The 16092-nt window shown below is 43.1% G+C and overlaps 1 protein-coding gene across 9 annotated transcripts in view; it reads left to right on the top strand.

Annotated features, from left to right (window-relative positions):
* AOPEP (aminopeptidase O (putative)) overlaps positions 1-16092 on the top strand; it is a 370314-nt gene that overhangs the window by 249965 nt on the left and 104257 nt on the right. For all 9 annotated transcript variants that reach the window (XR_009008562.1, XM_057547855.1, XM_057547852.1 and 6 more), the window contains exons 10-11: positions 5378-5421; positions 12766-12826. Coding sequence is in view for 8 of the 9 variants with exons in the window: in XM_057547855.1 (XP_057403838.1) it covers positions 5378-5421; positions 12766-12826 (105 nt within the window). In the remaining variant the exon portion in view is untranslated. The remainder of the gene's footprint in view (positions 1-5377; positions 5422-12765; positions 12827-16092) is intronic.

Here is a 16092-nt window from a genome sequence, read left to right as displayed (position 1 = left end):
TTTTTCTTTAATAACTATTCTTTTCCTTGATGTTTCTGTTTTATTAATGCTTGTATAGTGATTATTTTGGTCCCTAATTTATTCCCTTTGCTTTGAAATCTCTTCCTCTCGTTTAGTTGTTTTGTCGTCTTGTCTGAGCTTTCATTTTACTGAATTTATGTTCTTATTATTTTCTTTTAATTTATATTTTAGTGTAAAGCATTCGTGGAGAATTTTCTTCTGTGCCTTGGATTATGTTTTCTTCAAGACTGGATTCTTTGTCTTTTATGCTATGCTTCTTGTTTCTGTCTCTCTCTTTTTGTGGGTTTTTGTTGTATTAGTTTGCATAGTTGCCATACTTTTCTTCTGGCTCATTCTCAGCATGAGTTGCACTGTCCTGACCTTCTGTTTATTCTCATATGTATTGGAACATTATCCTTGATTTCTTTTGCAACTTGTCTTGGGAATGTTTTTCTTCCCCTCTGAGCTACGGTTTGAAGTTTGGATATTATGCATGGAGAAGGTGGAGGGGAAGAGCTCCTCTGGAGCTGTATACAGCCTTTGTTGTAAGAATTTGGCTCCACTGACTCTTGAAATTTTGTTAAAGGTCCCCAGCCGAGATTCTCTTCACCTAACTTGGGTGCCACTTTTTTCCATTGCAGGTACTCTCTCAATTCATATTGTTCTTCCAATTCAGCCTGGAGCCCTAGAACCTATACAGTTCATGAGAGTGTCATCCTCACTTGTTTATTTCCCAGGTTTTGCTCATCTCACTTGAGCAAACATTTTTCAGTCCCTTCACAGTCAAAAAGAGAGGAAAAATAAAGATATTCCTGTTTCTTTCCAAATGTGTGGGTATTTGTGAGAATTTGTGGGGTTTGGGCAATTCACCAGTACCACTCCTGCTAAGCATGAGGGAGGGGGTGGTACAGAGGGAAGGATGGAGGCTGTGTTGGAATCTTATGTTTCTTCTTTAGTTGTCTCTTTGAAGTTTATGCCACAAGCTGTATTCTTTCCTTGTTTGGATGCTACTGGTGAAGTTTTTGCTAACTTTTTTTTAATGGATTGTGTTTTTGTTTATATTGCTAGTTAGTTATTGATGAGGAAGACCATGATTCAGTTTCTTTACTCAGAAGTTCCTCAGTTTCTTCTTTTTCCAGTTTACTTTTGAATCCTTTCCTTTCCGAATACCTCATCTGCCCAGTATTTCAGAATTATCATCTTTCTACCTCCCAACTAAAATTGCTCTCTTGAGCTTAACAATGACTTATTCCTGACCATTTCATTCCTTTTCAGTTCTTATGCTGCCAACACTGTCCTTATTTCAACATTTTGATTATTTGTTTTGCCTCTCCTACCTCCCCCTTCCCTATGACCATAGTAATTACTCCTAAAACGTCTGACAGAAATCCCTAATCCTGTGTAATTATCAAGCCAGTGTCAGTTTATCCAGTAGAATCTACATGAGCCTGCTTTTTGTTGAATACTTTCACCAGGACTAAAAAATAATTACCAAATTAGTCATGTGCCGAAATCGGTGTAGTTTTTTTTTAATTGTAATGCTTAATTTAGTGTTGTTAGGTGATAATCAAAATAAGCTGTCTGGGACTGACCTGATTAGTATATAGATTATTAAGAGAATAAGAAATGAAAAAAAAATTCCCGAGGCATGTGTTTTTCAACTAGAGTGTGGGCTTGTAACAACTGTCAGGGATCCAGATACAATTTCACCCCGACCCACTGTCAAAACAGCAAGATTGTTGTTGTTGTTGTTGCTTTTGTCTTTGGCTTTCATTTTTTTCAGGCATACTCTAGTGGTAAGAAACTGGGACCCCTAGTATTTGTTGCTAGCTGACTTTGTCAGTGATCCTAGATCAAGTCAGTGTCTTAGATCCTGTCAGTGATCCTAGAATCAGCCTTGAAAGAAAACCCTCCTTGTCCAATTGATATCTGTAAGTTGTTTTTATAAAAGTGCCAACATGCTGAAGGGAAGAGTGAAGACAGATGAAAATTGAAAAGAGGTGGTAAGGGAAGGAATAATCATAAGAGACATCTTTCTTTTTATAACATTCTGTTGTGGAGAATGGGGAAAGGCTTCTATGATGGATCCACCCCAGGAGTATATGCCAGTTTATGACTAGAACCAGGAAAACTAGCATTTTGTGGTTAAGATTATGTCTATGAAAGGAATACAAAGGGCCAGTTGAGTTGATTCCACTGATGATACAAAGACTGCCTGGATGAGACCAAGTGTCTTCTTGGATTGGATGGAGCATAGCACAGAGAAGAATGTCTAGCACTGTAGACAAACATTCCCATAGCCTGTGGAAATACAGGCATCGTGTCTTAGAGATGCTTGAGGTATTGGTTTTTTGTGACCCAGGGTGATCCCTTAGACCCATCATCCTCAGCATTGGTTGGCAGCCTTCAGCTAGCTGCTGTGTGGCCTGCAGGTCTCAGCTCTGAGACAGGAAGAGGCAGATGGCCACCTGCTAAGAAGTGGGACAGTTATCTTTCTTAAAAAATGAAGCAGGGTTTCTTGGGGACTTCCTGCAGTTTTCTTGTATTCACACAAAATCTGAAACATTGCGCTCTGCAGTTTTGTAAAGAAAGATCCAATTGTAATTGGAAAATGCAAAAGGGCAGAATTAAGGTTAACTCTGGATTTCCTGCTTCTCATGCAATTAAATTCTCCCCCTTGCCATTGAGTTAATGTAATTTCCCCCCCACATAATTGGGCATAAATTACTGGACAAATGTGGGATAAGTTGTTATGGACTATAAGGAGATAATGAAGTAAAATTATAAGGAATCATAATTACAGTACTTGGATTTTTAAGAAGCAAGAATTCTGTCATTAAGCCAATGAAATATCTGCAAAGTAATCTAATGATAGATTATGAAAAATTAATTGCTAATTCAAATGTTTTTTACAAAATAATTATTAAAATAATAAAAATAATGACTCTAAGAACCTCAGTCAAAAATACTTCTTTGCATTCTAAATATTGCTTTTGTTTCCTTTGGTATTTTTTCTCAATATACCCACTGCAGGTGCATTATTCTATTTGGGGTTGTCCCCTTCCATTTTGACTGATACATGTTTTTCTTTTTTAATTGAAGTATGGTTTAGTTACAATGTTGTATTAGTTTCTGGTGTGTACTGCAAAGTGATTCAGATATTCTTTTTCAGATCCTTTTCCTTCATAAATTACTACAAGATATTGAATATAGTTCCCTGTGCCATATAGTAGGACCTTGTTGTTTATCTATTTTATATATAGTGGTGTGTAATATAGTGGTGTGTATCTGCTAATCCCAAACTCCTAATTTATCACTCCCCCCCTTCCCCTTTGGTAACCATAAGTTTGTTTTCTGTGTCTGTGAGTCTGTTTCTGTTTTGTAAATAAGTTCATTTGTATTATTTTTTTAGATTCCACATATAAGTGATATCATATGATATTTGTCTCTGTATGACTTACTTCACTTAGTATGATAATCTCTAGGTCCATCCATGTTGCTGCAAATGGCATTATTTTATTCTTTTTTATGGCTGAGTAATACTTTATCCATCTGTTGATGGTCACTTAGGTCGCTTCCATATCTTGGCTATTGTAAATAGTGCTGCTATGAACATTGGGGTGCATGGACCGATACATGTTTTTAATATTAGTTTTGTTGTATTTGTATTGTTTATTTTGGGTGAAGCAGCGATAGGCAAGTAGAGTCTTAGGAGAAGAACAGAGGTTGCAAGAAATAAATCTTTCACTACTGCTCTTAATAGGAAGATTTTTGCCTCTGGAAGAAATGGACCTAGCCACCCATAAACACGTAGGAAGTGATGGCTGGCTTCACCAGTGTAGTGATGGCTGTGCTTAATGCCATGATAGTAAAAGAACACCCTTGTCATACAAATTGTTTGCAGATTTCTATTCCTGCGTAATTCCATCTGTTTGTAATACGACGGTCTGCACTGCTGCTGGCACCTCACGCTCTGAGTTAAATGGATCTCATCAGAGCCCTGTGCTGACCCTGGATCTGCAGACTTGGTTGGGGTGGGCGTTTCAGTCTGGAGGGATGCTCATTCAGCAGTGTCATATTTGGTCATCTGGGCTTACACATGTGCCCTCTTTAAAGGACCAGTTTGAAGGGTTGTTTTCAATTTATTGAAAGAAAACCTTCACGTATAGGTCTTATGTATTGCTCAATATCAAGCCTCTAGAAAGTTAAACATTGTTCTTGTTTGTTTCGTGTTCTGTATTTATCCAAAATGTATCTTATCAAACCTTCAGATGAGGGAGGGTTGACACTAGACTTACCCATTTAGCAAATAAAAATGCACAACCCCCGTAACAGATAAAGAACAAATAACTTTTTAGTGTAAACATGCTCCCAATTTAACTGAGCATCCTATATTTTATCTGACAAACCTAGTTGAGACCAAATCAAGATTCCAGAGTTAGATGGGGTAAAAAGATTGGTCACAACACACAAGATGCAAATTAAATATAAATGTGATTTTGAACATTCGTGTGTGAAGATTTTTTAGGTCTTCTGGTATTGTGGTTATGTTTTAAAAGATGCCTTATCTTTTAGAGATATTTACTGCAACATTGATTGGTGAGATTATGTAATGTTTGCGATTAACTTCTAAATAATACAGGAGGTAGGTAAGTGGATGGGGCAGATTGGCTGTGGGATAATGGGTACGTGAAGGTAATTACGCTTTTTTGCTACTTTTGAATGCGTTTGAAATTCTCCATAGTAAAGGATAAAATGGGTTTGTGTGTAAGTCATGCCTTTAGATTAAAAAAAAAAAATCTATTCTTGAAACATCTTAAATGTCAAACAATTGAGGACTTGCACAGTGGCGCCAGAAGAGGCTGCAGATGGAGGCAAGGGCCCGTGAACTATTTCTGGAATTGTGACATCTTTGTTCCTCCACTGGGATATTAATTGTCTTGATTTTCGTCTTTATTGTCCATAGAGCAATGCAAAAAAGCTGTTAGTTACTAGCCTCCCAGAGCTGAGATTATTCAGTGTGTAATAGGATCTCCAGGGAAAGCTCACAAAGAGTAGAGCATGGTTAAGTAGAGAGGGATAGTGCTTTATGCTCTGGCCAGCCTTTTGAAAATAGTTAAACATGAAATGAAATCAACTGTTGGGTTAGGACAAAATAACAAACGTTCCTTTTTTCAATTTGTTTGTGGTTGTAACTGATTGGATTGAAGCCCTGGTAAATTAATAAATTGAGTATATAGCCTAATAATTCAGTATCGGCCTACCTTCCCTAGCAGGTGAGCTGTCAGCAGCTGGGAACTCTCAGTCTCTGGCATGACTCTGAGCAGGGTTATTTACTGATGGACATCTTTAATGATTTGCTTTTTTCTTATTTCAGGATTTCCTTCAAATGCTGTTGGAGAGCATCCCAGAAGAAAGAAGGTGAGGACCGATTTAGGAATTAAGGGCCCAGTTTTATTTATTTATTTATTCATTCATTTATTTATTTATTTATTTATTTATTTATTTATTTATTTATTTTAACATCTTTATTGGAGCCCAGTTTTATTTTTAATGTTAAAAATGACTCTGCCATTGTTTGGCAAGTTGCAACCTAGAAAGTTTAATCTTCCTCTCTCAATAGAGGAGGGACCTCCGCAGACAGCAGGGGTCCTGGGATGATCAACTAGGTCTAGAAATATTGGGAGTGTGGATTCTGGCAGCCAGCACGCGCAGCGAGGGAGCCCCAGAGTCAGGAGCCCTGAAAATGGTAGAGGAGGTGAGCCAAGGACACTCTGTGGCCTCAGCTGCTGTGGAAAAGAATGGAGGGCAGTAAAGTTCTAACAGTTATGGTGGCTTGTTTTGGAATGTCTGAAATGTTTCAGATTTACCATCCTTCTTTTTTTTTAAGTAAACATATGGGTTTTCTTCATGTAAAAATCACATCAGATGTGGCCATTATTCCTAAGGTCAAGAACAACAGTTTACCTGTGAGAATTTTTCTTTTCTTTTGTACCTGCCCTGAAATAACTTTTCAGGTCCTCTAATAGAATGGAGCAGTTTCCTTAGGAACTAATACAGAGAAAGGAAAAAGAAAATGAATAGAAATTGTATATTACCTCCTTAGGCTGTTACCAAAGTCTGTTTCTGAACGACGACTCTGCATTCTTTCAGAAGAACTTCTCAGGACACAAATACAGCAATTTTTGTGGAAGCAAGAAAGTGCATTTTTAGTTTTGGAGGTCTTCTTTCTTTTCATCCTCTTCCTAATAAGGTTATGGAGTTCATTTGGATGGCCCCAAGCCCTCTGGCTCTGGGGGACCTGGATTTTATCATTGCGAACATTTTTTGTGGACCCACAAAGAGACTTTTGTTGTGATTGTGGAAGTTCAGAGCAGCATCTCCATTGAATGGTGGCCACCGACCACCAACCTTCACCCTTGAGAGGGTGCCTCGCCCAGTTAGGATCACTTCTTGGCTAGCAGGCTTAAGCTTCTTTTTAAAATTCTCCTGAAGAGTTAAGGAGATTTCATTGCTACAGTGAATGTATTTCAGCAAGTATACTAGAATATATTTTGAAACTAAAACATCTTCTTTCCTGCCAACTAATCTCAGAATCTAATCCAGCTATTAAAGCAGACTGTTCACCCTTTTGCCTGTGCAGCATGTTGTACCAATTTTATCCAGGTCTCCAAAGGCCCCACACCTACCCCTGGAGCTTCCAACCTTTGGCTCCATTGCAAACTGATCCTCAGGCACATCTGTTAAGCACGTGAGCTGTTCTGAACAGGACAAAGTTTTTCACTTTAGACCAGCCAGTTAGGGTCCTGGGGCTGGCACGTCTGTGTCATACTGCGTTTCCATTGTTCCCTTGCTTCGATTAATTTTAGCATTCTCTACTGAGCACCTCCCTTACCAGACTTTAGGCTGGACACTAGGTAACAGAAAGGAATCAATTCTATGCCTAGCCCTCAGGGATTTCCTGGTCAACTGCTGAAGACAAAGGTGTACATGAAACATGTCATGACTCAGGGTAGGAGGTTCTCCGGTGAGCTTCAGCGTCCTGGGTGCACGGAGATAGAGTTCAGCAGTCCTAGCCTCGAGCCTTCAGGCCAGAGGTACTACTGAAGGTTTTAGGTAGGGAAGTGCCGTCAGCAGGCTGGAAAGATACTCGGGGGAGGCAGCGTGGAAGATAGATGGGGGTGGGGAGAACTAGACGTCAGGAGACCAATTAGAGACCGATACAGCGGTTCACTCAAGAGATCCAGAGCTGGAGCCGTGGGTGGGATGGTGGCAGTGGGCTCTGAGAGTATGAACAGATCTCAGGAATATTCCGGAGGTGCCACAGTTAAGACTTGGTTGATTGGTTGTGAAAGCTGAAAAGAGGAGTCCAGCATGACCTGACCTTTCTCTCTTGGCCACTTGGTTACATGCTGAGTGTAGAAGCCCTGGCAATCCATCTGGTAGTTGTTTGGTCTCAGGAATCAGTATGGGGCAGAGGGAAGGAAGGGCGAGTATTTGAAGGTGGAAGAGCGGAGATGAGGAGTCATGTTTTAGACATCTTCAGTGTGAGGTTTCGGTTTAAATACTGATGAGACCAAGGAAGGAAAAAGCTAGAAGTGCTTAGAAGGAGATTCAAACAAATCCTGGGTGCCCGTCTGCCCTGGTACAACAGCACCCTAAGGAGAACCTCATCCAACATGCCTTGCCCACCTGATATTACAGCGGTATCAACAGCTGCCGGTTCTCTCTTTGCTCATCAGTTATTGTTGTTTGTGTGTGCACATTCACGTGTTTGTTTTAATTCAGTACTTTTCCTCCCCCACGAAGCTAGGGAGTACTCGTTTGTAACTGTTACCTCAGCAGTTTTCATTATCTACCCAAGCACAAATGACTTGCTCTGATCAAGAAAAGAAGTAACCATGTGCAAAGCTTTGGGGCGTACACTATTTGTATCCCCACATAGAGAGGGAACTTAAAAACGTAAATTACTAAAATTTAAAAACCCATACAGAATGTAAGTTGCATTCCAGAACAAGAGCATTTTCTGTTTCAGACCCTGAGCATGGAAGCTCCTAAAGCCTTCATCCATCTAGAACTGCACTTCCCAAATTCTTTCCGTCTTCTCTCAGTTCCTGGGAACGCTACCGGGCCTTGTGCTTTCCTTTAGAGGCGCAGATAGAATGTGATCTTTAGAATCCCAGGAGGCCGAAGACAGAGCCAAGAGTGATAAAGACCTTTCTCCTGATCAGCAACAAGTTGATAGGCACAAGCAGCAGATATGGTTAATAGTCAGTTCCCCATCCTTGTCACCCCAACCCCAGAAATCAACTGAAGAAGCAACACAGCACAGGCAATACTGTCTTCTCGCACGCCTGGGTCTCTTTCTATGTACTGTAATATTACGAAGAGAGGAGCAACTGGTCACTTTCGCAGCCTGAAACACAGATTATTTTTCTAGCCAGCATCGTGCAGGATGCCCAGCATATTCTCTCCCTTGCAGCATTAACTACACGTGACCACATTCAGAGCTCACAGGGTCTGGAGACTCACTCCTAAAACGCAGAGTTGCCTTTCAGGACGTAGGCGTACAGCAAGGGAACTCTCCAGCCAGAGGGTAAAACAACCTGCTGTTCCGAATACCCAGGAGGTCTCAGTAATGAGGCAGAAGTACCGCTCACTAGTACAGAGATGGAGGGCGTGCAGTCGTGGGTCTGTGTACTTTTAGCTATCTGTATAAAATCAATTTCCATAGTGATCAGACATGCAGAAGAGTAATTTCCTGTAAGTTCTGGATCCCAGCGAAGTGGAAATGCTTCTGCTTGTCTGTTGTGATTATTTAAGCCACATGATCTCAGAGGGGAAAAATTCACCGTTGGCTTTGACTCTGAGTGTCTTGATTTGAAAAAGTCAGCTTTCAGCTTTACCACTGCTATATATCCAAGTTCAGAACCAAAAATTCACCTGTACTGTCATCTCAGTAATTATGATCAAAACAGCAAAAATTATGTACATTTTTTTTCCATAAAACATACAGCCCATTTCTTTCCTGAAAGTTCAGCATTTTCAAACAGTCTCCCATAATTTCCTTGGGAGGTAAGGCTACTTATACTACCTTAAAAAATTGTTTCTGGCAGATGGAGTTAGTGCTTTGATCTTCCTCTCATAGTTTAACATCTCATTCCACGTTAGGAATCTGTAAACAGGCATCAGTGCAGTTTGATGTCTGTGCTGATACTGGGAGTCTAGAAACTGAGATCTTTTCTTTAGCCCTTTTCTTTAGCCTGGGCTGACTTTGACCAGTCTTCTTATACTGCAGTTTCTCCATCTGCTAAAAAGCCACACAACAATTGACACCCACTTCACGAGGATATTATGAGGAATGAAGTGATAATGGTTTAAGATGTTTTGAACCTTTCCAGGGGAAAGTGATCTGGAAACACAGGTTCTCTTCATTCACAGCAGAGTGTCTTTTGCTCCTGGATGCAGCTAAACAATGAACTCTCCTGTCCTCATGCTTCTGCCCCTCCCAAGAGTCTCCCTATCTCTTTGGAACTGTAATTGAGGGACAGACACACAGGGCAACCGCAGCAGTGGCCAGGTTAGCTTCAGCAGGAGAGATGTGAACAAGAAGTCAGCGTTGGTGGGAGCCAGCGCAGGCCTTCTCCTCCTGCAGGCTTGTCTGCATCATAAATCATGAACCAATGTATTGTGGATTAATTTCCTGAATTAAACGCAGAAAGAAAAGGGGTGGCTTTGCAGCCAGGCAACACAAGTTTGAATCCCAGCTCTTCAAGCACCATCTAGGAGGCCCTGCATAAGGCCCTTAGTCTCTTGGATCTTTATTTGCTCATCTCTAAGATGGGGATAATAATACTGGTCTTGTACAGAACCTCGTGCCTGATAGGCATCCACCGAATGTTTGCCACATAGAGAAGCTTTTGCCTGTTCTCAGTCTTCTCTGGTGAAGACTTGAACCTCAGTTAGTAACATTCCGGGACTCAACTCCCCAGCCCCCGCCCTCCTCCATGCCATCCCCCCGCCATGCCACCGCTAAAGAAGTGTCTTTAAGCTAAAATTCCCTGAAGGAAATTTATGTCCCTGTCCTCTTACTCACTCCTCCATGGGCATGCACAACAGCTGTTCACCATCTTTTGTAAAATCACTTGAAAATGGCTCTGAAGTCACTCCCCAGACTTCTCTTCTTCGGGATATTTAATCCCAGCTCCCTTGACCTCCCCTGTGGGTCCAATGTGTTTACCCCTTTGATCATCACTACTGCTTTTTTCTAAATCCTTTCTAAATTCTCCGTCTTAAGTTGTGGCAGGTTTAAGAACGCCCATTTTCCTAGAATCCACAGCACAATGAAGCTCAGTTCCAAGTCAGACACTTGCTGCTGCCTTCCCGGGTATCACCTGAAGGATGGGTGACAGGAGCTTTTGGCCCCAGGGCTCTGGACACAGGAGTGTCTCTCTTTGGCTGTAAAGGAAGCAGATGAATGAGCTGCTTAGATAGAAGCACCGATGAAGGAAGGACAGGGAAGAAAATAGACCCTTGCTTCTTAATCAGGGCAAACAACTTAGAGTGCCAGTAGGGCCTCCACAGCTGCTCAAGCCCCGGGGCAGCAACTCTACCCCACCAAATGAACTGCCCACCCGGGTGCCAGGCAAGGTGCGGACGGTTTACATTCGTTCCGAACAAGAACAGGCCTTCCACTGAGCACTGTCTTCAATGGAAATTACAAGACTTGTCTTACCTTCCAGCCTCACAAATGTCACCAGAAAATAAAACAACCTGAAGTCTCCTTGGGCACTTCTCTAAGTGGCCCTTCTGCCCCACTTTCCTCCTCCTAGCAGATCAGTCATGCCAGTTGAGGGCATTTCCAGCGTCTCTTTCTACAGCCAAGCAAATAAATCAAGCCCAGGAAAGAATAATGATCTTGATTTAAGGTGCTCTGAGAGATGCCTCCTCTCTTCTAGTCGCCCCCACCCCTGGTCCACGTGCGTGTGCATACACACTCACACACAGACATCTGAGGGCACGCACGTGAGCACACTCACACACTTCCACACTCTCACAGCCTACAGAGGGGACTTGGCCATCTGCACTGAGTGGTGGTGTTAGATGACAAGAAATAGTGGGGAAAAGCCCAGGGACGGTGGCACCTGGCCTTTCATAGAGGCACAGCCAGTAATTCCACTGACCTGGGAACTGGACACACAACCTAGGGAGGTGGTCACCTTCCCCTTATTCACTTCTGGCCTCTTCCCTGCCTGGTCGTCCCACAGATGGGCATCATCTTGAAAATGAATCTGAACCAGTTTCTTTCCCTCTTTGTATTTTCTGTTTTGAAATAGCAACAGTTGCCTCCTTCGGCAATCTTTGCTTTTGCCCTGGGCAGGGAAGACAGAGGCACACAGGTGACTTGCTTCTCAGTGGAGAAGAAAAGGAAGGGACAGTATCAGTCAGCCCCATATTCCCCAAGCCCACCCTCCTCCTTCCCTCCCTCCATTCTCACTGTGGTCCAGCCCACAGCCCAACCAGCACAGGTGTGAGGGGAGCGCTTGGCCTTCAGCACCTTAACTAATGCAGACAGCATTGTATCTTTCCACAACTTCTTTACAATTCCAAAGGGAGGGAGGAGGGAATATTACATATATGTAATATAGTATATAATATATAAAATTAAAAAAAAATACAGAGCTTAACAACTTGGGAATATCCTACTAGGAAAGGTGATTATTAACTTAAAAAGGAATAATTTTTATTGAGTCCACAGTGAGATGTGTTTTCATTCACGCAAATAAAAAATATCTATGGGGATCCTCTCTTATGCCAAGAACCGTTTTAAGTGCTGGGTTTAGAGAAGTGAGTAAAACAGACTTGGACCCTGGTCTCAGAGAGCTTTGATCCAGTGAGGAGACAGTTAAAAGTCAAGTAACCAAATAAATTGCAGTCACAAACTGCGATGGATGCTATGCCACAGAGGACAGGGAGCATGGTGGGTATGACACACACAGCCTGGGAGAGGCTCCAGCAAGGCCTCTGTGGTTGGAGACACCAGGCATGAGCAGGAATTATCTAGAAGCCAGGGAGGAATTGCTTAAACTTCAGGAAGACAGTCTGTTGACCCTAAAAATACTGGATACTTAGTGCATTTAAGGAGTATTTAAATCAGCAGGGCATGAAACCAAAAGACTTCAGCTTCCTTTGGATCAGACGTAACAAGCGATCATAATATTTCAAATAAAGCAGAATGCAGGCCTGCTTGAAAACAAGCAGCAGAAGCCATGTGTGCTCCATGGCTGTGAGCCTCTCAGGGCTCCAATAATGATTTGTCTCATTTTTGCTTGCTGTAGCCCACGCTCACTATAAAGTTGGAATTTCATTTTGGTGCACTAAGTGCTATAGTGTTCAGATTTCACTTTACTCCACGTCTTTCCAGGAAGCAGTCATGCCTGCTGTGTCCCATGAACATGCCCTATCCTCCCTGAATGGGCACTCCCAACCAAGAAGTTCCTCTCAAGACATTAAAAGCACCTATTGTGGTGTGCCTTTGATGCTTAGATTTCATCGTGTGCACTCTCTTTGACTGGAAAGGAGCTGTACTGAACTTGACCGGGTCCCCCTCCTCACTGTAACCTGCGACAGCATTGCGCTTTCTCCCGATTTCTCTGGAAGATTGATGCGGTGATGTGCCCGAATAGTTAGAACCATTCTGTGTAATAAGCGCTCTGTAACTTTTTCAGTCCTTTACTTTTTGTTGTTGTTGTTTTATTTTTAAAGGCTTGAGTTGTCTGTTGAAAACATCTTCCGAGACTGGCTGGAGACTTCCGGAATACCACAGGTGTGCTTAAGATAACTGCTTCCCGAGAGTCTGTGGAGAACAGTAAGGCTTGTTACGTAGTGTATCAATCATGACAATGATTTATTTGTATATACTTACAAAAGTAATCCTCTTGCTGAGTTGGAATATCCCTAAGTCAGGAAAATGATGGTCTCCCACCCTTTTAGGCCTGCATGGTGATGTGTGCCTCAGGCCCCTGCCTCTAGTGACCGTGGTGCTGTAGGTGGACATTCTGGTTGACCCTGAACTGAGTGTTAAATGAGGTCTTGCAAAGCGTGGCGTATAATCTGGGCGGCGTCACCCGGCAGCAGGTCAATGCTGCCATCGGGCCTCGAGCTCTGCTGTTTGGGTGCGGCCATACGCGTGAGCTAGCTTGCCTGCCGCGTCCCTCTGACCGGGCGTACCCGTAGTTTCTCCATCATCACCCCTGTGTGGCTGCCCTCGACTTCCTCCTCTGGCTGTGCGTCTCTACCTCTGGCTGCTCTTCTCATCTGAGGGAGCAGTTTAGATTCATTTCTCTGTCTCAGGGACCGGGACCCACCCCTCCTTCAGCTTTCCTTCTCTCCCTCCCTTTCAGCCCATGGGCAACTCTGAGGGACAGACGGTTCCCAGGCAGCCCTCCCTGCCTGAGAATCACCCGGCCTGGGGCCTCCTCTCCCTTCCGCGCTCCCCGGGTCTTGTGCTTCGCGGAGCCTGAAGGGCAGCCCTGAGGGCCGACCCTAGCTAGAGCCTGGGCCCTGAGAACTCTGAGGGTGGCATCCTGGATGCGGCTGGTCAAAGGACCCTGTAGGCCTGGAACTCTCCCAGCCTGGGCTGGCCCCCGGAGCAGCTGCAGACCCGTCCGAGTGGGCCCTAGCGTCTGGGAGTGGACCCCCAAGGTGGTGAGAAACTCTGCCCCGGGCCCAGGCAAGCGGCCCTGTTAGCCTGCTCGTTTCTGGTTTCATGACCGGTTATATGAGCTTCCCCTTGGGAGTGTCTGAATGTCAATGAAGGTCTGTGAACCATGAAATTAAGGAACAGGAGGGGCTGTTCTCCATTACCTTTTCATCCCTCTACTCACATCTTTGTCCCGTTCTACCACACGGGGGGAAGTGTCGGCCACCAGCCACCATGAGCTCATTCCTAAAAAGGACGCATTGCCTTCGGTTCAGGAATGCATGTCACCTGTTAAAACTTATTTGTTTGGCCCAGTCCTTCTGGGAGTGAAGAAGAATAAACACGCAAAACAAAATGGGTGGAATAAGGCAGCACCTGGTCCTGGGAGGCAGTGCTTTCACCTTCGTGTATAAAATAATGAGCTCCTGTGATTTCTACGTCGGTGGCTTCCAAACCAGGCCACTAGCTGAGTACAAAAATCCCGGGAAACAAAGTTAAGGTTTGTCTGATCCTCAATAGCCAAGCCTTGCTCTTCTTGTTTTCGATGGGGGTGAGGTGAGGGCTGGGTATCCCCCGAAGCCGTCTGCCTTGTGTTCCTCGGCCAGGCTGTTGCAAGGCTCCCAGACATTCTTAGCAGGGCCTGGAAGCTGGGAAGAGTTGGGAGCTCACAGAGCAGAATCCCACATTTCCTGGCCCAGAACAACAAGGCCACTGTGTTCAGCAGTTAGCCCCGAGGGAAGAGAAAAGAAAGAGTCCTTAATCGAGTGCCCAGAAGCAGGCGCACCCCACTCGGGCTGGCAGCACTGGGGCTGACCCGCTTGCTCCCAGGAGGCTCTAATTTCCCCTGAAGAAGAGGCTTTGCCACCAGCAGGAGGCTTTTGCTTTTCATTAAAAGGGGGAGGGGTGTGTGGAAGGGAGAGATTTGCCTCTGAGCGGTACGTTTTTTTCCAAAGGTCTAGTTGCATTAGTGACAGCTTATAGCATAGACAAGAATCTCCGCTATAAACTGACGAAACCTGCTGTCAAAACACAGCCAGGTGCGATGAGGCCAACCCGGCTATAAATTGTATTTAAGACCCAACTGGTATTTCCTTGGGTGCTTAACTGTTCGGTAAAAACAACGGCGTCAGACAGAAAAGACCCTGATTTAGTGCACATCTTTCCATTGGTGAATGATCAGACGGCATCTTTTCATCTCTTCACCCATTTTCTGCCATCATTTATGTGGTTGATGGTGATTTACCTGCTCGCAGCCCGTTTCGCTTTCCTTGAGGGTTCCTTCTCGTTTCCGCTTCAGTGAGAGACTCTGCGCCCTCTTGTTGCAGGCGCTTCACAGTGAATGGAACACCTTGTTCTCTGTCCCCATCGTTATAATATAAAGTTACTGGTGTGTTTGGCCTGGAATGACAACCAGAGCACTGAAATCGTTCTGATGCTCTTTGTCTCATTGAAAATTTCTGTTCACCAGCAACTGAAGTCATTCACGACAAAAGAGTCACGTTCTACTGGTGAAGTTTTCATTCTACAGGTTACAGAGGCTTTTTGTCTTCTCTCAGGAAAGCTTGCCTTGGGGTTGGCCTCCATTTTCCTTTTTGCCCACATGAATGGAAATCATTTTGTTTTTAACGTGGAAATAGCTTCAGCAGCTATAAAAGTAAGCACGAGCCCCAAAGAAGTAAAAGAAATTGGATCCAAACCTCTTTAAAGAAACACCCAACTCTATAAACTTTGACTTTGCAAACAGACTTAAAATGGATTGTGTCGTTGGTATTATGGATGATTTCTTTTATGACTTTTTTCTGATTATAGAAGTATTACATATTGAAATACAAAAAGTTTGTAATAAGAAAATAAAAATGACCCAGAGATAATTTTTTGATAGAAATCCTTTCAGTCATTTTTCTGGTCTCCGTTTTCAAAAATAAAAATGATATGTTCTCTGTAGCAAGTTCAAGCACTACCAAAGTATAAAACATAAAAGCTCTTGCCCCTTTCAATCTTACTCTGCAGAGATAATCTATGTCTGGTATGAGTCCTTCCACACATTTTCTGTGCTATACATTATGTAAATGTATATCCTTTAAAAAAAATGGAATCTTATTATCCAAACTTAAGGTTTTCATTTAAAAATATATCTTAAGCAATTTCCCATATCCCTTGATATAATTCAAGAGCAATGATTTTTAACAGCTGCATAGCTTTCTAATAAGTGGTACCATAATTTTTCTGAGTTTACTCAGACCCTCCCAACTGTTGGAATAGTATACATTATTTCTAAGAAAGTTGCCCATTCTGCTAATTTGACAGTTCTATAAATAGATTTTTATTTCTTTTCATGTTTGCCCAAAGATCTCCTCCCACCACCGGCCCATATGTACATATATTCCAAT

Source organism: Balaenoptera acutorostrata, chromosome 6 (genome assembly GCF_949987535.1).
Source record: "Balaenoptera acutorostrata chromosome 6, mBalAcu1.1, whole genome shotgun sequence".
NCBI lineage: Eukaryota > Metazoa > Chordata > Mammalia > Artiodactyla > Balaenopteridae > Balaenoptera > Balaenoptera acutorostrata.
Note: the sequence above shows the minus strand (reverse complement) of the source record. Positions and strands in the feature narration are given on the sequence as shown.